Source organism: Sciurus vulgaris (assembly GCF_902686455.1).
Source record: "Sciurus vulgaris genome assembly, chromosome: 6".
Taxonomy (NCBI): Eukaryota; Metazoa; Chordata; class Mammalia; order Rodentia; family Sciuridae; genus Sciurus; species Sciurus vulgaris.
Genome location: NC_136466.1, coordinates 119,384,749 through 119,405,626, shown reverse-complemented (window position 1 = coordinate 119,405,626; position 20,878 = coordinate 119,384,749). Strand labels below are relative to the sequence as shown.

The following is a 20,878-nucleotide window of genomic DNA, read 5'->3' as shown; positions in this document are numbered from 1 at the left end:
TGCTTTGTGACTTATAATATGGTCTGTTTTGAAGAAGTTTCCATGAGCTACTTGGAAGAAATGGAATTCAGCTATTGTTAGATTATATATTCTATATATGCCTGTTAGGTTCATTTTTTTATAGATGTTATTTAGGTCAGAAGTGTCTTTTTGATTTTGTAGCTGAGTGACCACTCTGTCAGTGAGCAGGGTATGTTGAAATCATTATGCATTATTGTTTTGAGTTCTGTTTAGACTTAATACCAAAAATGTCTGTTATATAATTAGGTGCACTGATGTTTGGGATATTAATATTTATCATTGTGTCTTCTTGTTGGATTTTTTTCTTTACCACTTTACTGGTGGCCTTCCTTGTCTTTTCTGATTAATTTTTGCATGGAATCTGCTTTGTCAAATATGAGTTAGCTACTCCTGCTTGTGTTTGGACTCCATTTGCATGGAATATCTTTTTCCATCCTATTACTTTCAGTCTGTGGGTATTTTGCCTATAGATGAATCTTTTGTAAATAGAATACAGTTGGACCTTATTTTATAATCCACTCTGTCTTTTAATTGGAGAGTTGAATTCATTTACATTCAGATTTATTATCTTGCCATTGGATTTGTTTCAAATATTTAAAAATATTCAGTTTAGTCTTAATTTTCATTTGCCTAACTACTGTTCTAGTGAGGATCATCCATTTGGGAGTTCTAGGCTTTTAAGTTCTTACACATGTAGTATTGCTTTAAATATTTTTTGTAGTGCTGGCTTAGTAGTCTAAATTTTTTTAGTTTATCTTCATCTTGGAATCTTCTGATTTCTTCTTCACTTCTGAATGATAGTTTACTGGATACAGAAATCTTGGTTGGTAATTCTTTTGTTTAGAGTTTGAATTATTTCATCTCAATTCTCTTCAGAGTCTCAAGTTCATTCTTTTTAGAGTCTGAACTGAGAAGTCAGAATTAAGGCTTATTGGATTACCTCTACATGTGACCTGATGTTTTTCTCTTGAAGCTTTTAAAATTATATTTTTAATCTCTGTCTATGTTAAGCATCTTGATTCTGATATGTCTTAGAGAAGTTCGTTTATGATATTGTCTGTTTGGGGTTGTGTATGCATCCTGTATATGGATATCTTTTTCATTCCTAAGCTTTGGAAATTTTTATCTACCATTTCACTACAAATTTTTTTATGCCATTATCCTGTATCTTCATCTCTTCTTCAATTTCAGTGATTTTTATAAGTGTGGTCTCAATGTTGTCCCAGAGTTCTTATATATTCTGATCATGATCTTTCATGCGTTTATTTTTCTTCACTGGTTTTGAGTGTTCTAGTTTATATACCCTGTCTTGGAGGTTTAAAGTTGTGCTTTCTGCATAATCAAATCTGCTGGTGATATTTTAACTGATGTTTTTATTTGATTTATTGTGTCTTTCATTTCTAAGAGTTCAAATTGGTTCATCTCAGAATCTCTATTTCTTTATTGAAATGGTATATTTCTCCCTTAATTCATTACTTAACCCTTCTTGTAGCTCATTAATCATTTTAATAATCAATTTTTATATTCTTCCTATGCAATTTTATTCCCTTTAATATCTGTGAGTTCCTTTGTTGGGGCATTGTAAACTTTGCAGGGAATCTTATTTACCTGTTTTCTCATGTTTTTAGAGAGGTATGACACTTGGGCACCTGTTGAGATGGATTTCTCTTCCTCTTTTATATGAGAATATTTTTGCTGTAATCCTGTGCTGTCAGTATTTCCTAGCTTCAATACAAAGGCACAGCATGTTCTCAGTATTCAGTCTCCAGTGATTCTTTGGAAGGACAGATTACTCTGTTTACCACTGCAAATCTGCTGATTTAATTCCCTCTTGGAGAGCTCAATACTGTGGATTCCTATGAGCTGCCATCTTGCTCACCCAATATATCTGGGGTATATTTTTAAAGATGCTCAAATAGCATTTATATTTTTAGGTAGTTGTTGCAAATCTTATTGACTCACAACTACAATTACAGCCAAGTGCTAAACAAGATGTTCTAAATCAGGTCCATGCTCAAACTTCAAAGTCTTTGTTATCCCCCCTAAATGTTCATGAAAAATAGCATATATAAAAAGTATGTGAATTTTTCTGGGGAGAGGAGTCATAGCTTTCATTACAAGATCCTGGAGAGAAAAAACAAGCAAAAGAAAAGGAAAATGATTAAGAGTTAATGAGTTAAAGGTGCTATTGTGCATGTAATGTTTTTGCAATTGGTGGTCTCCTGTCCCAGGTATAGTTGGAGCTATAAACTTCCTCCTAAGACCTGTGCTGTCTACTTAGACAACAGGAGATACCATTTTCTGTACTTCTCTTGGAAAGATTATATATGGGAAAGGGTTTTCCACTGTATGTGAAATTCTCACATCTCATCTGTTTGGTGTTTCAGTAGGCAAAGTATGACTTGTCTAATCATATCTCATAAACTTTAGAAAGATAAAATATCTGTATTATACTATGAAAAGATGTAGCCAGACATTATGAAGATAGTAACATGTATGTAAAATAAATATTATAAAAGCAGATTCTAGTCAATATCTACTAGTTAGAAATAATAAATTGCAACAAAAAAAGGAAAGAAAAAGTGAGAGAAAGAGAATACTCTTTCATTGAATTATACAGCTATTCTAAATAATGAAATACTTCATTATGCAATATCAAAAATATTTTTTAATATCACTCTCTTCAGAAAAGTCTCTAAGTATTAGGAACCCAAAAACAAATAAAAGTTTTCTAAAATTCTGGTTTTAGCTAATTCAGCTCATCTCAATAACAAAGATACTTTTTCAAAATAATCATTATGCTTTGGGATGCAGCAGAAAATTTTTATGTGCATCTTCTATTTTTGTCATACTCTATTTTTAAAAAATGTAGATTTAAGAGTGAAAACAATGTAATTAGTATTTTCCTGAATTCATCAAAACTATTCCTTATGGACACTTGCTTTTTTCCCCCTGAAAGTGCATGGTAGTAAAGAATATGATAACTTAGTTGTTTTTCCACTGCTTTGATTTGCACTAAGGCCCTAGCAATTTAACTCACTATTGTACTACATCATCAGTACAACTGTCAATACAATGAAGAGGGAAAATGACATCTTAGTGTTGTTATCCAAATATTTTTGTCCTCCTGAATCCCCTAAAGGATTTGGAGCACACATTTAAAATCATTTTCCTAAAGGATTCTTTATACTTGCTAAGCATTTCTCCCCTATCTTTTAATTTTGTTCCAGAGGAATGTGACTTAATAAACTTACACAGAAATATTATAGTGAGGTGCCCCTTCCTGAAAGTGTTTCTCTTGTAAGAGGCCTAGAATGGACAGTTATGGCAAGTGTTATATTCATTCATGCATGCATATTTTGTTCAGAACATACTCTAAAACACTCTAATATTTAGGGTTTACAATAGTGACCTTTTTGTGAAATTGTCTCTGCCTCCCTCAAAGTGCAAAAAAGTGGTGACATAGCTATATCCAAGGTTACCTCTTTATTGTTAAATTAGAAATAAAAATATATAAATCTGACATACTTAATTCTCAACCCAACATAATCTTTAAAATATGAAATGTATATGTATTAGTGGTGGAGAAGACAATTTGAATTACTTAGACTTTATTTCTTTGGACTATTTTATATCCCAAGAGAATATTATTAAAGTCTATTAATTTTGTACTGAAATATATATGCATACACAAACATACTATGTAATAGGTGCACATTTTAATTTATTTTAATTGTATTCACCTCATTCTTGGAGATAACTTTAAATGAAAGCAGAATTTTATATTTTTATTTGATAGTTTTAAAGAAAGAATTACATTAAAAGGGACATTTTTAAGTGTATTCACTGCTAGTAAACAAATCAGCAGTCATTTCTAGAAGGTAGAATGTAATCAGATTTGCACTTTTTCTGAAGATGAAGCAAACTAATTTATCTTTCCTTGAAGATCCAAGGAAAAAGCTGCTATAGAACTGAGAGTAGTTTTTGTTAGAGACCTGTAGTAATTTTCAGACAAAAAACTGATTAGGAGAAACCTTAAATTAAAGCACTTTGCTATGTGAAAAAAGCAGTTCTGAAAAGGTTATATATTGTGTGACTTCAACTGTATAACGATCTGGAAAAGAAAAACTAATATTTGACAGCCATTGAGGAGGAGGATGAGAGGGATAAATAAGTGGAACACAAGATTTTTAGGGCAGTGAAACTATTCTAAAGGATATTATAATGGAGTAGATGACATTATATATTTTTCAAAACCCACAGAATTCTACAACACAAAGATTGAACCTTATGAACTTCAGTTACTGTGTGTCAATATTGGTTCATCAGTTGTGATAAATGCACCACACTAATGCAAGATATTAATAATAGGCAAAACTCTATTTTGGGGGGCTATGTGGAAATTTCCTGTAGTTTTGGCATAAATTTCTGTAAAACTAAATCTGTTCTCAAAATAAAAAATCTAGCTGTATAAAAGTCAACCAATAATCCCAACCACATTTTGGACAATAAAAATAGTTTCATTAAAAGTCAAAAATAAGAGTCCAAGCTGCTGAAATGCAATCGCTGTGTAGTCCTAAACTGGAAAAGATGGTTACTGTAAAAGACATCTTTAGGAAAATTGGCAAATTTTTATGTACTAGAGATAATACTGTGTTAATGTTTAATTCCCTGATTCTGATACTGTGCTGTAGTCTGAATCAACAGCATCAGCATAACCTTGTATGTGCATTACAAATGCAAATGCAAATTTTCACAGCCCACCCCAGGTACTGAATCTGGAACTCTGAGGGTAGACCCAACACTATGTGGTTTAACAAACTTTCCAGGTGATTTTGACAGGTGGTAAAGTTTTAGAGGCACAATATGAACATTGTAATAATTGATTACTAGGTTACCTTTTGAATAGTTGTGCTATTGGTCCTGCCATTCATCTTCTCACAAAATGAAAAATTTTCTGTGACATTTACCCCTGGATAATACTTTCAATGCTTCCTAAATCAACTCAAGGATATGCTGGATTATGGGGTTGGTGGAAGAAGCAAAGCAGAATCTGGAAATAAACTTATGATTGATATGGAAAACATTTCTCGTGGGTGACATAAAATAAGTTCTTCACCCCATAGGAAAACAGTCTATATTTTAGTCATACTGTGGATTCTCACCTTGTATGCCTACTATCCACTCAGGTACCCGAAACATGCATATTTGTTGACATATTTCAACCATTTAGACATAGTTTGTAGTCAGTAGTGATCTCCGAAGAAACAGACATACATGACTGAGGAAATCTGTGTCAGCCACCTTTATTAGTAAACCTAAATTTTGAACTATAAAAAAGTTAAGTATTATCAAACTTCTGAGGAACATCAACCAGTAATGTAAAGGATAAATAGAAAAACTGATCTAAAGGGAAACATACCTTGAAGACAAAAGTAATAGTATAAAAAGTTCTAATTATTATCCAAGATTTCAAGAGGATATTTATCTGGAGTGATTGAATAATGTATTATTTTTAAAAAAGCAATTAAAGTATAAAAAAGAACTTGTGAAAATTAAAAACATGATTTATAAAATTAAAACACAGTACCATGGTATATGACAGATGGGGCAAAATATAAGCCTCAAAAACAAGCTTTCTGAAGAAGTGGATTTTATGTTTTCTTCATTACTTATTCACCAACATGTGAAATGGTATCCAGTCTGTACTTATCACTCAGTGAATATCTGCTGAATCAAAGAATGAATGATTTTGTGTCTATATACCATGAAAATTAAATAGGAACAGAGGGAATAGATAATATATATCTAATGAAATTCTTCAAATCCAAGGATAACGTTGTAAAGACTTTGAGGAGAAACAAAAATAGGATTGATGCCAGACTTTTTATATGCAGTCCTGAATATACACATTACTGAACAATGGATCAGTATCTTTAAAGTTCTAAGTGAAATTTTTTTTTCTTTCTTTTTTTTTTTTTTTTTTTTTTTGTGCAGGGGACTGGGGATTGAACCCAGGGGCACTTAACCACTAAGCCATCCCCCCAGCCCTTTTTTTTAAATGTTTTATTTAGAGACAGGGTCTCACTGAGTTGCTTAGGGCCTCCTAAGTTGCGGAGGCTGGCTTAGAATTTGCAATCCTCCTACCTCAGCCTTCCAAATAGCTGGGATTACAGATGTGTACCACCGCCCCAGGTGATTGAGTGAAATTTTTTTTAGTGTAGAATTGTTTTCTTTCATGGTACAGCATATTAAACTCAGGGGATCTCTACCACTGAGCTATAAGCCTAGCCCCTTTTTTCCCTGTCATTTCTATTTTGAGACAGCCTCACTAAGTTGCCTAGACTAGCCTTGAACTCACTGTCCTCCTGCCTCAGGCTCCTGAGTAACTGAGTTTATAGGTGTACGCCACTGTACCTGGCTCAATCTAGAAATGTATATACTTGGATAGAATTCAAATGTGAAGAACAAGAGAACTTCAAACATGTAAAAGTAGTCTCTATTAAAATTTGCTGCCCACGTGAATATCCTGGAACAAGAGTTTCAAGGACAAACTAGAGTAAAACATAAGAGGAAAGGACCATATGGGATATTAAAAAGCAGTATTAAATAAGCAGAAGGATAAAACATTTAAAACTAACATAGATTAATTCAGTTTTAGGAAAAATATTGCTAAAGTACAGGCATAAGACTGTCTTTGTACTTGGGGTTGAGAAGAAAATTCATTTTGTGTTGTTTCAAAGGGGAGATGATGAACACTGAACTTGAACTCTTAAAGCTGAAAGTCATCTTTAGAAGAATAGGATATAGTAACAGCTGCAGAAATTCCTACAGTACTTTTTATATTCTGGACTCTGTTCTGAATCCCTTTTAGACATTGACTGTTTTAATTCTTACCATTCTATGAGCTAGCCAGTGTTAGTATAGCCACCTTCCAAATGAGGAAAGTAACCCAAGCAGTTCAGCAACTTACATGATATCACACAGGCATTAGTGGCAGAGCACAGACGGATTAACCCAGCAATCTGCTCTTAATCTGCTGTAGTGTTGCTTTTGGAGTGGGGGAAATGAAGGAATAAGGCCAAACAACAGTAATCACATGTATTATAATGAGTTAAAAGTCACTGTTACTTTGTTGTCCTTTTTGTTAATACTCAGTAGATTAAATTTCATACTAATTTTTACTAATTTTAAAGTTTAATTGCTTATGGTATTTATTACTTTGTTATTCTTGAGAAAAGAGCTGAAGAGATCGTGTTTGGTTGACTTTTGTAGCATAATATCCATGGGGCCATAAATGGTCAAGCAGCTGAGCACCCATTACATTCATTTGTTGAATAATGATAATGATGTGTTACTATTTCTAACTTCCCTCTAGATTCTCTCTAAATGTACTTCCATCTTTTAACCTACATCATTATCAAAAAGCATTTAATGAACATTCATTATTTGCCAGTATTATTCAAAGTAATACATATTAGTACTTTACTTTGAACAATAATGGCAAATAATGTTCATGGGAGATATATTGCAGGACTCCCAGTGAATGCTTAAAACTATGAATAATACCAAAATCTATATATACTGTTGGTTCCTGTATCATATAACTTATGATGAAGTTTAATTTATAAATTAGGCACAATAAGAGATTAACAACAGTAACTAATAATAAAATAGAACATTATAATAATATACAATAATAAAAGTTATGTGAATGTGGTCTCTCACTCTTAAATATTGTACTGTTACTCTTGTGATTATCTGAGATGACATGAAGCCTCTGTGCAGAGGCAAAGTAAGGTGAATGACAACACCATTGTGACTGGTATTAGGCTAATGTGTAAGCACTGCAGTATCATGGCTGTTAATCTGATAACTGAGAGCTAATAAGTGACCAACAGGTAGTTAGTGTACACAGCATGGATATTCCGGACAAAGGACAAAGGAAGGATAGTTTGAGCTGGCATGAGATTTTATCACACTACTCAAAATGGTATGCAGTTGAAAATTTACAAATTATTTCTGGAATTTTCTACTTAGTATTTTCAGAATATATGTGATCTTGAATAACTGAAACCACGAATGAGGAGAGACTACTACATGTTAACTCACTTAAAAATGTGGTAGTGAAGAACGTTTTTTGAGATCTCAACTTTTGGGGTTGAAATTCCAACTTCACCACCAGTAGTTACATCTAGTGACATTTTTATCTCTTTGTATCCTTTTATCTAAAACCTGATGACAATGAATAGTACCTCATAGGGTTTTCAAATTTAAGAAATGATTTAATATGTACAGTCAGCCCTTTATATCCTTGTGTTCTGATCCACAGATCCAATCAGTCACAGATTCAAAATATTTGAAAAAATTCCATCTGAACTGAGTATGTAGACATACTTAGTTACATACATGACATACATTTTTCTTGTCATCATACCCTAAAACAATACAGTGTAACAACTATTTACATAGCATTTACATTATATTTGGTTTTGTGAGTAATCTAGAGATAATTTAAAGTATATAGGAGGATGTACATAGGAAGGGAATATTACACCTCTTTCTATAAGAGACTTGAACATCTGTAGATTTGTGTATCCACAGACAAGTCCTGCAATTGATACTTCAAAGATACCAAGGAACCACTATACAACTTTCATCATCTTATTTCAAAAACCCAAAGTATTTGTTTAGAAAATACAAGATAAATATTTGATTTTCTGGTCCTTTTAACAGTACTGTTGTAAGGACAAGCATGTTATGCCATGTACGTATTCCTTTGGTTTATGAATGGGTATTTATTTTAAAGCTATTTTATTCATTCTGTTTTCTTATAATATCCATTTGTTTTTGGATCTAGTCACAAGAACTACACAGAGGAAATTTATTCTCTCTCACACACAAATACTTGAACATGCTTATCTTAACTTCTCTTAATGTTTTACTTAATACATATCCTTAGTCTTTAATGCAAGCTTCACATGAAGGAACTCATGTTGCCCAGCCTTCAATGTTTCTATAGATGATTCTAGTTTGTTTTTCAAAGTGGCTCTAAAGTCTGTGTCACTCAAAATATTGTACAATCATCACATAATGACAGGCATATAAACCCACACTACTCTGCAGTTCAAGTTTCATTTGCCTTTTAAGTAAACATATAACTTATTAAACTTCTAGGCAGTCAAAATCTTCAAATCTTCTTTACATAAAACTTTTTTTTTTTTTTTTTTTTTTTTTTTTTTTTGTGGTACTGGGGATCAAACTCAGGGCCTTGTGCTTGCAAAGCAAGCACTCTACCAGCTGAGCTATCTCCCCAGCCCTACATAAAACTTCTTTAAGCTAAGGTTTCATTCATCTCCTATATGTGCAGTCTGATATGAGGGGTTTATATTTATCCCTGACAAATTCCATCTTAATTTTAGCCCAGGGACCTATTCAGACTTTGTCAAAAATCTTGACTCTTGTCAGTTGCTTTAGCCTAGTTTATATCTTTATATATTATTTGTTAATATCATTCCTTGTTCCAAAAAGGATTTTGATTGTTAGTAACCAGCAAACTATCGTATTTCCTCACCACATTCTGGTTAGGATTTTTGGAATGTCTATCAATCAAGATTAAAATGTTGAGGAGATAAGAGTGAGTTCATAGGCAGACCCATAAAAAATTTTCATTAAAAAAGTTAATGTTGATCCATTAATGAGTGAATTTAAAAAAAAAAATGTACAACTATCAGACAGCAAATTTATTTTACAAACCTATATCCCTCCAACACAGGGAATAAAACACCAGTGAAAGTCTACTTTTGAGATTTCTTTTTTTGTTCTTCTGAATAAGAACAATTTATCATTGTTTTGTTTTGTTTTGTTTTTACCAGAAATGTACAATTTTCCTGATTAATAAAAACCTTTTGAGTCTCTTAAAATCTAATCCATTAAAACACATTGATCCTAATTGTCTTTTTATGTATTTCTATTTTGTTGATTGATTCATTTATTTCAAATAATTTCTACTTTATTTTCTTATTTCAAACTTCTACCTTTAAGTTTATATTCAAAATACTGTCAATATTTAAAAAGCAAAATATTTATTTTTAAAGTATATTTTAGTGGAATTTTGTATGTGTAAGATAGAAAATCCTTCATATAAATAAAACTCAAATATTTGTGTCACAGTTTGGAATATTATGAGTTTTCTCACTTTATACTTTTTTTTAATGACATGGATTTTTTTTTCAAGGTTAATTAGTTCAAGTCTCAAAGCACAATCCTGAGGCTCTAATAGGAACATAATAAACTGGCACTATGAAATAAAATTTAGGTAAGTAAGCAAGTAGGTTCTAAGGCTACTAGGATCCCCAGTTCAATACCAATGCACGCACAACTTTCATTTATCAAGTGTCTTTTATGTTCAGGAAGAAACAGTCTTATGTCAACAATGAGCAAAAATTACTAATCCAATTGCCTTTCCATTAGGTTTTTCTTTATCATTGTTCAAATTATAGCTATAAGCTTTCTGTTGATGATGGACATTTATTTCATATCTTCTCTGTTTGAAGTTTGTATACACTGCACTGTATTTCACAGAATGCTTATTATCTGAATGAAAATATCCTAAAGGTCCACAAGAATACATAAGAACATTTAATAGAGGCATCTTCAACAGGATACAAATTAACATAATACTGAACACTGAACCAAAGAGAATTCTGAAAATGAGAGTATACATAATCAGGATCAAATGAGTGATAACTTCAATTTTAGAATAATTAATACACATATATATTGGGGGGATAAATAAAAATAGGCAAATAAAGATAATAAGAGCTTATAAAGGGGAAAAACTTAAAAGCTATAAAGAAAAATGGAGTTATAAAGCAAAAAAAAAAAAAGCAGGGACAAGTAACAGTGACAGAGGACAACTTGAGAAATAATTTTACATCAAACAACCAGTGAAATCATCTTTGGAAACTTGATATGTAAGCTAAGATTTTAAGGTCTCAGTAATATTAGCTATGTATAGAAAAGGATATGTTGGTGAATTTTTTTATAATAAATTAAAATTTAAAATTCAGTTGCTTTAGAAAAACACCTATTTTCACTCAAGAGTTTTCTGGGTTGGCAACTTGAGTTAGGCCCAGCTGTGATGAATTGTCTCATGTCTCCTGGTGTTATCTGGTCTCACTTATACATTTGTAATAAGCTAACAATCTTGACTCCATTCACATGTCTGATGGTTGGCTTGTTGTCAGCAGTCACTATGGCAGTAACTGGACCAAGTGTCACTTATCTAGCAAGGCAGCCTAGCTTTGTTCACATGGTATTGGCCTCAAGGTTATCAGGAAGAGCAACAGAAGGTCATCACCAATTCATAAGCTGTTTAATGATTAATTGGTCAAAGCAAGTCACACATAAGAACTAAAATTTGGAAGGTAGGAAAATGTTCTGCCCTTATGGAGGAAATGAATAGGGATGCTCATGGAACAAAGAGGGATTTTTTCTAGTTTGTAATCTATTTTATGGAGAATGATTTTTTTTCAGGAGAAAAGGATCATGTCTCAAGGTCCTAAGGCAAGAAAGTGGTGTGTTTGTTAGTGTTAGAATACCAGCAGTGATTGAGAGTAGCTCTGTATGATAGATGAAAAAGTACGCTGGATCATTCAGAGTGCTATAGATCATTGTAAGAAGTCTAAAGTGACCCTTATCTACTTAGGAAATGCTGCTGAGAGATTGAGGAAAGTAGGTCAGGAAAGTATCCTGGATTCAGCTACACCAGAGATTAGTTAGTGCACAAAAGCCAGACTTTTGTTCTAAACAATTTTAGCAGAGTATTAGGAATAAAAAACAGACTACAGTAGGTTGAAGAATGGATAAATAGGAAATGAAGAAGCAGAAATCATGTATAATCAAGACTTGCAAAGCTTTGCTGTGGAAGGGAGCAGGAATATAGCATGAACTGAGAAGGGTTTTTTGGTTTTGTTTTGTTTTACATGTTTGTTTTGATATGAAAGATATTAGAACATGATATCAAAATGTATAAACACTTTCTGTCATATACAACAAATTTGAACAAATTAAAAAATAGACTAGCCAATAAAAAGTAGTAAAGGCAGAGAGAAAATATTGACTCAAATAGAGGTAGACTTCTACCATAACATTTTTAATCTTTTGTTAATAAATGGAGAAATATACTAGACTTATGTACTGTGTATTATAAAGATTTCTAACACTTCCTAAGTTTATTTGTAGATTCAATATAGTTCCAATAAAAATTTGAACTTTTAAAAAAAGTCCAACAAGATAATTCTACGTTTTATATACTCATGAAAAGGCCAGGGATAGTCAAGGCACTCTTGAAAAGTAAGGATAAGATGAAAGAAATTCTTCAACCAAAGAGTGAGGCTTACTAAATTATGACATAGAAAAGACAGTAAACTAACAGAACTGGATGAAAATCTCAAAAGCACACCCAACCTTATTTGGCCTCTTACTGACAAAGTGACACTATAGAGCAATACAAGAAAGGAAAGTCTTTGCAATAAATAGGCCAGGTCAATTAATAGCTATATTATAAAGAAGAAAAGTGAAGTTTATCTATAAGGCACACCATACATAAAAATCAATTTTAGGTATATTATAGGGCTATGAAATGTTGTGAAATGCAAAATAATGCTATCTTAGCATTTAAAGATTTAAGAATTCTTCAGTAAAACACAGCAAGCAGTAACTATGAAGGAAAAAAATGAGATTAAATAGATTACTTTAAAATGAAGAACTTGGTATCATCAAAGGACACCAAGAAAAGAGTGAAAAAGCAAACCAGTGAAAAGGAAAACAATTCTGCACATGTAATCAGTAACAACAAAAAACTAGATTAAATAAGAATGCCTGTATGTCTATAAGACAAACCAGACAGTCCAATTAAAAATAAACTTACTAACAACCCAAATGTATCCTTCATAAAAGAAAATACCAACTGTAGGGCTTTCAGACCAGTCAGTGTACAGAGGAGTGATGTCCCTGAGTGAGCAAACTCCTTGGACAGTAAACACCCACTGTTTGAATGGCTTAGAAACACTCTGCAACTTCTCTGTCCTTGAGGCCTGGAGACATTATCTTATTATAAAAACATTTGGTACTAGTGGACTCTGAGAAGCAAGCAAGTTATATGTTCTGCACATGTGTAAAGCTAACTGCACTATGTAACCTAATGTAACTTGATATAACCCTGGAATAGATAATAAAACTGAACTGACTACCCCACGGGGGCCACTTCTTGCTGTACGCCATACTATGTGCTTGCCTCTTTATTGTTCTCCCCTAACCTTTATAGCTGGACCCTAATTAACCTTTACAGCCAACAGTTGACAGAAAGAAAATCTAAGGGGGAGCAAAACCATGGGGATAAATCAAATAATAGTTTATCGAGTAGTGTTATGACAGCACAATGGACCAAGATACTTGTCACTATCACACAAATACCACAAATTAGGTAATTTTTAAGAAGAGAAATTTATTTTTCACATTCTTAAAGGCTACAAAGTCTAAGATCAAGGTCCTAGCAAGGTCAATGTGTGGTGAGGGCCCAGTCTTTGTTCATAATAATGGCACCTTGAATGTCTTTTCCTTGAAAGGAATGAACACTATGTAGTCACATGGCAGAAAAACAGAAAAGCAAGGGATGCATACTGTTCCCTTTGGCCCTTATGTAGATTGCTAATCCCATTATGAGGATTCTGCACTCATGACTTAATCACTTCCTAAAAACCTCATCTCTTAATACTGTTGCACTAGGAGTTTAAGTTTCAACATAAATTTTGGAGGAGACAAACATTGAAGCCATAGCAGAAGGATTTTCTGTATTCTCATCGGTTTTTTACCTCATTTACATAAGCTTTATATTTCGTGTAACTTATAAATATTTTTTAAGTCCAAGGTCCACTCAAATATTAATCATTGATTTCCCAATCAAAGTAAGGAGAAAATAAATATACCCTGCAAACTCCTTGTTTTAGTTGACTTTTTTGCTGCTGTAACCAAAAGACATGACAAGAACAATTAGAGGAGGCAAAGTTTAAGATTGAGTTTCAGAGGTCTTAATACATAGATGGCCAGCTGCATGGTTCTGAGCCCAGACATGGCAGAAAGGTATGGAGGAGGAAAGCAGCTTGGGACATGAAACCAGAAAGTAGAGAGAGAGCCTCCCCTCACGGTGGATAAAGTAGATACCCCAAAGGCAAGCCTTCAATGATCTGCTCCCTCCAACTACCCCTTACCTGCCTGCAGTCACTACCCACTTAATCCATTCAAGTGGATTAACACAATGATTAGGTTGACGCTCTCAAAACCCAATCATTTCACCTCTGAACTTCCTTACATCATCTCACATGGGAGGTTTTGGGGGACACCTCATATCTAAACCATAACACTCCTATTATGCCTCAGTGGACTGAGGCCAGGCTAATTTGAGGAAAATGTTCTTAAGGCTTTAACAAAAACTACAGAACCTATGGTGAAAAGGGAGAAGGGATAGAGGAGAGTGGGAGGAAAATGGCTGTGGTTAATGTTTATTAAATATATACTATGTGCCAGACATTATGCTAAATTCTTTTAAGTGGATTGCCTCATTTAATTCTCTCAGCAATTTCACAGATGTGGAAATTATGTGGTTAAGTAATAGGAATTCTCCTGCCAGATCTTGTGCTACTAATTTCTGAGCCACCTCTTAACTATTCATTTGGGAGATGGGAGGGGTTCATCATATTTCCTAGCTACAAAACTAATCCCATAATTACCCCAAGTTTACTGGCCATGTCTACCTCTTGACATTCCCTCAGCTTTGGCTCTTTTTTGGCTTTGATGTACAAGAAGATGCAAAGGATAGGATAGAACATTCTCCATGAGTAGTATGAGAATGAAGTAAGGTATCCTCCCTGCCTCACTTTCCATCATGGGTGGATGCCCATATTAAGGCTCTGAGACCTTGTGAAAATAAGCTTTTTTTTTTTTTCATGGTGGAAGCATGTAGAGGGAGACTCTCTAATCCTGAGACTGATATACCTAATGCTTGCTTAAATGGTTAAAAAGAAATACAAATATACCTTACGTGTTTAGGTATACTTTAGCATTATACTAGAATATAATTAGGCTTATTTTCAGTTTCTTCCCACCTTGAAATGTAGCATTCCTATCACTTTGAATATGTCTCAAAAAGAGATATTTTTTGCTTCTTATAAATATATTAACAAAAAATAAAGATAGTCTCTCTCAAGAAAACCTGTCTTAAACTGAACTCAAACTTTTTTCTTATGTTTTGCAGACTTTGAATAATGAGATGAGTACAGATGATGACAATGAATATTCAGAAGAAAAGGACAGCTACATCTGTGCAGTATGTCTGGATGTTTACTTCAACCCTTACATGTGTTACCCTTGCCACCACATCTTCTGTGAGCCCTGCTTACGAACTCTGGCCAAAGACAATCCTGCAAGCACTCCCTGCCCATTATGTCGGACAATTATTTCAAGAGTGTTTTTCCAAACAGGTAACTCTTCTGTTTCAGTAACATGATTATTAGTTCTTCTAACTTCCTTTTTTGTTCTTCTAAAGCATTTTATAAATTATAAAAAATTATTACAGCACATATCATATACATTTGTTGCTGTCTAGTTCATAAAACAAGGCTTATACCCAACTCACAGAACAGCGTGAGAATCAGATGAGAATAGATCATCTGCGTAATGTCCTAAGTCCACACTCAGATTCTAAAACATTTTAACTAGTTGTTATTGGGTCTTTAAAATAAGAACATCTCCAATGTCAAAGAAATTTCATTTGAAAAACACTGTTGACTGATTATTTATGCCTCATATCTGCCTTCTGCTACTGTTGATTCTGTGGCCTCCATTATTTCCTCTAGAGTCACAGAGAATAAATCTGTAAATATCTGAGGACAATTATTAAACCTTTAACCAAAACAACAGATCTTCTCAGCCTTCCTAATGTTAGGGTCTTTCTTCTTAAAAAGCAAAATATTGGAACAACAATTTGTTTACCTAATTATCATTTGAAGATAGACTATAATACAGTATTTCAAACATATTAATGAACAGAGAAAAACTAATGACTATGGAACACAGAGAACTATGGTAAAATGATAGAATACACTACTGTGTGCTAAATATTAGGGGGTGAATTTTCTATCAGATTTTCACTTCAGCCAAAAAGGAGCCTAATGGGTATCAAAGTATTACTAGACTAATAGTAAAACTAAAAAGAATAAATGGTATATTTTTTCTTTCCTGAAAGAAATTCCGGGCCCCACCTATTCAAAGGAGAATCAAATTATTTTAAAGTTAAACTTTGGGTACCCTTACTCAGCTGCATCCAAGTTTGCAAACCTGCTTTAGAGGCCTAATAATCAAACCATGAAGGGGAATTAAAGATACACATCTCTCATCTACCTATGCGTATAGACTGCTGCACAAAATCAATGCACCAACTTTAGGCAGATCTAGAAACAAAATAATTGTGCCAAGCACAGTGACTTTACCCACTTAGAGCAGTGGGTCAGGACACTAGGCTTTCATCATTTACTCCTCTTATGGAGAAGGCCAAGCAAAGGGTGAAGAAAGGAAACAAACTCTTCCATGTAAAGGCAGAAGTTTACTGGAAGTTCCTCTTCTCTGGTCTGTGGCTGAAATTTTAGTTTCTTTTCTAATACCAGGTCTCTAGCAGGGTGCTTTGGGTTTAACAAAAGAGAAAAACCAGTTATAACTCTCAGTGTTATCTCAGGACAGCTATAAAAGAGAACATTTACTAAACACTTGTTTTGATTGGAAGCAGCTGGGTGGTGTTTAGACTTAGTGTCCCTATTGAAACAGATCTTGTGTCTGCCTTCTAGAATCTGGTTTAACACTGGCAGGGATCATAAATATTTTTCTCTTTAGGTCTTAAAATAGTAATGACTAAAGTCTCTCTTGGTTACTTATTGAAACAACAATTTCATATTTTCCTTTATTTTCAAAATAGTACTTCTAAAATAAGTCATATTAGAAATACTTAGTCTTTGCCAGTGAAGACTGTGTTCGGTTGTGTACTATCATTTAGAGACTAATAACAATGTTAACAGGAATATCATACTTAATTATTTACACCCTACCTCAGAAGAATTTGAGATGATGTATAAAATACATTCATTAAAATAGCAAGACAAAAGAATCGTGAATTGGAAGGGAATATAAAGACAAGGTGAGCATAGGTGGGCATGTACACAAGCTATGTGGCATTACATCTAACTATAATTAGATGAAATGTTTGGCATAAAATGCTCAGACTACCTAAGAAAAATAAAAATGGGTTCACAATTAATTAATTTTCATGCTTCCATTAAAAGAAAATACTAGTTCCTCAAGTTCCTTTTCCTGCTATTTTAGTTTTGGAATTATGTAATTTCTCTAGGGCATATTGAGAGATGGAGTAGGCAGTGTCCTCAAAAACATCCTCAGAGCAAATGCAGTCTGACATTGTTTCTTATGATATTCTTTGATAAAAGCTAATGACATATCTTAGTATAAATTAGGGAAACAACATTAGTAGTAGCCAAAAAATATGGTCCAGTTTTCTTGTAAAATGAACTTTTAAAATTATATAAGTAAATTATAAGCTCAAAGTCACCCATATTTCTACTCTTTAAAGACAGCATTAATGAGTTCCCTTCCAAAACATTTTGTTTGTATATTTACAGTTTTGTTGTTTCCAAAAAAGCACACATTATACCTACGATCTTTAATTTGCTTCATTTAAAGCTCTATGATTATATCATGTTCTTGTTTCTCCTTTATGGATTTATTTACTGATATTTGTGGACAAATATTTGATTTCACCTCAGAGTATTTCCTTGAGATAAATTTTAAGAAGTGGAAATGGTAGGTAAATTAAGGCTATTTATTGCAAAATTATACTCCTGAATTATTTTAAGAAGCAGTACATAAGGGCTTGTTGTCTTTATAGTCTTGGCCATCCCAGTTTTCCTTTTTACATCCCTGACCACAAATAATTTTAAATATTTGGTATCAACTTTTGTCATACACGGAAAATAATTTTCTCTTTTTGCCATTTGCATTTTAATTTTGTTTCAGATACTTCATGACTGTGCAGAACTTCTATATTTTTATGTACTCCCATGTAGTGACCTTGTCTTTATTATTTCCCATTTCAAAGTTAAGTATTAAACCTTTACCTCTAATTATTTTAGGTGGCATTTTGTCTTATTCCCTCACATATATCTCTAGTCTATTTGTTGTGGTGCATGGTTTGCTTACAAGAATCAACTGCTTCTGCTGGGTGCTGTGGCACATGTCTGTATCCCAGCAACTAGGGAGACTGAGACAGCGGGATCTCAAGTTTAAAGCCAGCCTCAGCAAAGGTAAGGCGCTAAGCAACTTAGTGAGACCCTGTCTCTAAATAAAATATAAAACAGGGCTGAGGATGTGGCTCAGTGGTTGAGTGCCCCTGAGTTCAATCCCCAGAACCCACCCCCCAAAAAAAGGAAGAAAGTACTTTCTGAGAAGCTGGAGTTGTAGCTCAGTGGTAGAGCACTTACCTAGTACATGTGAAGCACTGGGTTTGATCCTCAGCACCACATAAAAAAATAAATAAATAAATAAAATAAAGGTATTGTATCCATCTACAACTTAAAAATTATATTAAAGAAAGAATAAAGTACTTTTTTTCCATTCCTTAAGCCTATATCCAAGCAAGATCCATTAAACAATCCATTCTTTTTATGAGAGTAAATTGTGTTTAGAAAGCATACTAACTATGAATAAATTGTGTTTCTTGGCAACCATTCTTTCAATTCATCTTTCTCTCTTGTCCTATACCATTACGGCACTCATAATTATTCTAGCATTATGTTTTAATAACTCACAAGTGAATTAAACTTAATTTTAAGAGGATCATTGACATTTTAATGGATATTTTAATAATATTGAGTGATTATTTCTCAAAAAAGTTCTATAATTTCCTTCCTACCAACAGTGCACGTCTCTTTTCCTCTTTATGCCTATATATTTGTTGCTTGATATACTAAATGTTTAATTTTGACTGCTTTTATTGATATTTGGGGAAACTTAGTCTTCTAGTCTTGAATTCTTCTGTTACCTACCACCTTACTGAACCTGAGAGTTATTTACTGAATGATGAGTGATCTCAACTACCATTCCAATTGTGTGCAAACCAGGGTATAGTTATTGTCAACGGTTACTGTCATTCTTGATAGGAACTCAAGATTTTGTCAATGTATAAGGGGTTCATTATAACATAATTCTACTATAGTAACTCAATGAATAGAAATACAATGAAATTAATCCCAGATTTCTTTCAGTGTTCTTTAGCAAAATAATGATTTAAACCTGATTTATAATATTTACTAGTTATGTAATCTTGCTTAAATGTATACCAATAAAGTAGTTAATGCTGTTAAATTTGAGAAGTTGAAGTGGGATAAGATTTGTAGAGGAAAGGATAGAGGTATGAATATCTGGTTTTTAAATGGAGGTCAGGATATACTATTGAAAGTTCATAGAAAAAAGAATCAAATTTATAGTAGGTACTGATGTTTGCTAATTTGTATCCACAACTTCCTTCTTTCTTCCTAACTTAACCTTGAATATTCACCTCTTCCAACATAGACCAGGTGGCTCCTGATAGCAAACCCCATTCTACTCCTTGGTAATCTGTCCTCTTTGCCAGTAATTGGTACACAAATGGAATGTGCCCAGTTTGGGCCAGTCAGATGAGAAAAAAGTTTGGTTTTATGTTTAGGACATGTAATGGAAAAGCCATTCTTTGGACATGGACAAAAAAATGTGTAAGAGGTAACAGACTTGCTGAAAGATATCTTATGAGCAAGCGTAGAACAGCCTTAGTATGAAGCCTTTATTTTTGATGACAGAATGGAGGAAAGACATGAATATGGAATCTTGGTTACATTGTTGAAGAACTGAGTCAGATAAGTCTGGAGCTCAACCTAGCTGTGAATCTCCTGTTATATAAAATATTAAATTTACTTATTGGTGCAGTTTGGGTAAATTTCTTGTTTCAACTAAGAGCAACTTAACTGATAAAAGCATACTTAATTATACAGATAATCATAAAAAAACTAGAAGCAATGATAAAATTCACAAAAATTTGGCAGGAATGAAGGGAAGATGAAGTTTAAAAAAACTTCAATCTTCTTAGAAGGAAGTCAGTAAAATTTAAAGTTGAAAAGTCAAGAACTACCGAAGTATATTCTGGAATGGTGATATGAGAAGTCAATATAGCCCCACACCCCACCAACATAACCATTTAGCTGATAAAAGTGAATTTTTAAAAAATCAGTATCTGGAGAGTAACCTAAAAACATACAGCAAATGGAGAAGGATTTATTCAAAAATATCTACTAAAAGCTACCACTGTTAAGTACAAATAGCCTGGAGCATTTGAGACAGGAATGACTTTCAAACCCCTTACTGCCAATTCAATGTAACAGAAACTCTACAGTAGGTGGGTATATCTAGAAAGATGGGGCTCCCTCCATTCAATCTCCCATCTCTAGTCTATAGTATTTAGGACTCCAGTTTCACCCTAGGAGAAATAGACCACTGACATACTTCATCCTTCTAGCTTCATGTTGTAGAAGATCTATTGCAGATAGGCTCAGAAAACAGGATTGGAGCTCCTTTCTCCACCTCTCCCCCACGTACAGGTGGAAATGCCACTTTAGGCACAGCAATCTAAGTATTTTGAGCCCTAATCTTCACCCCAATTTGCTCACAGATAAAGATTCCAAGCCAGGAGAGCCAAGCCAAGCCA

The 20,878-nt window shown here is 33.4% G+C and overlaps 1 protein-coding gene across 3 annotated transcripts in view; it reads left to right on the top strand.

The window, feature by feature from the left end:
• Window positions 1-20,878, top strand: part of RNF180 (ring finger protein 180) — a 270,237-nt gene that overhangs the window by 190,653 nt on the left and 58,706 nt on the right. For all 3 annotated transcript variants that reach the window (XM_079144872.1, XM_079144874.1, XM_079144873.1), the window contains exon 6: window positions 15,338-15,563. In XM_079144872.1, the coding sequence (XP_079000998.1) occupies window positions 15,338-15,563 (226 nt within the window). The remainder of the gene's footprint in view (window positions 1-15,337; window positions 15,564-20,878) is intronic.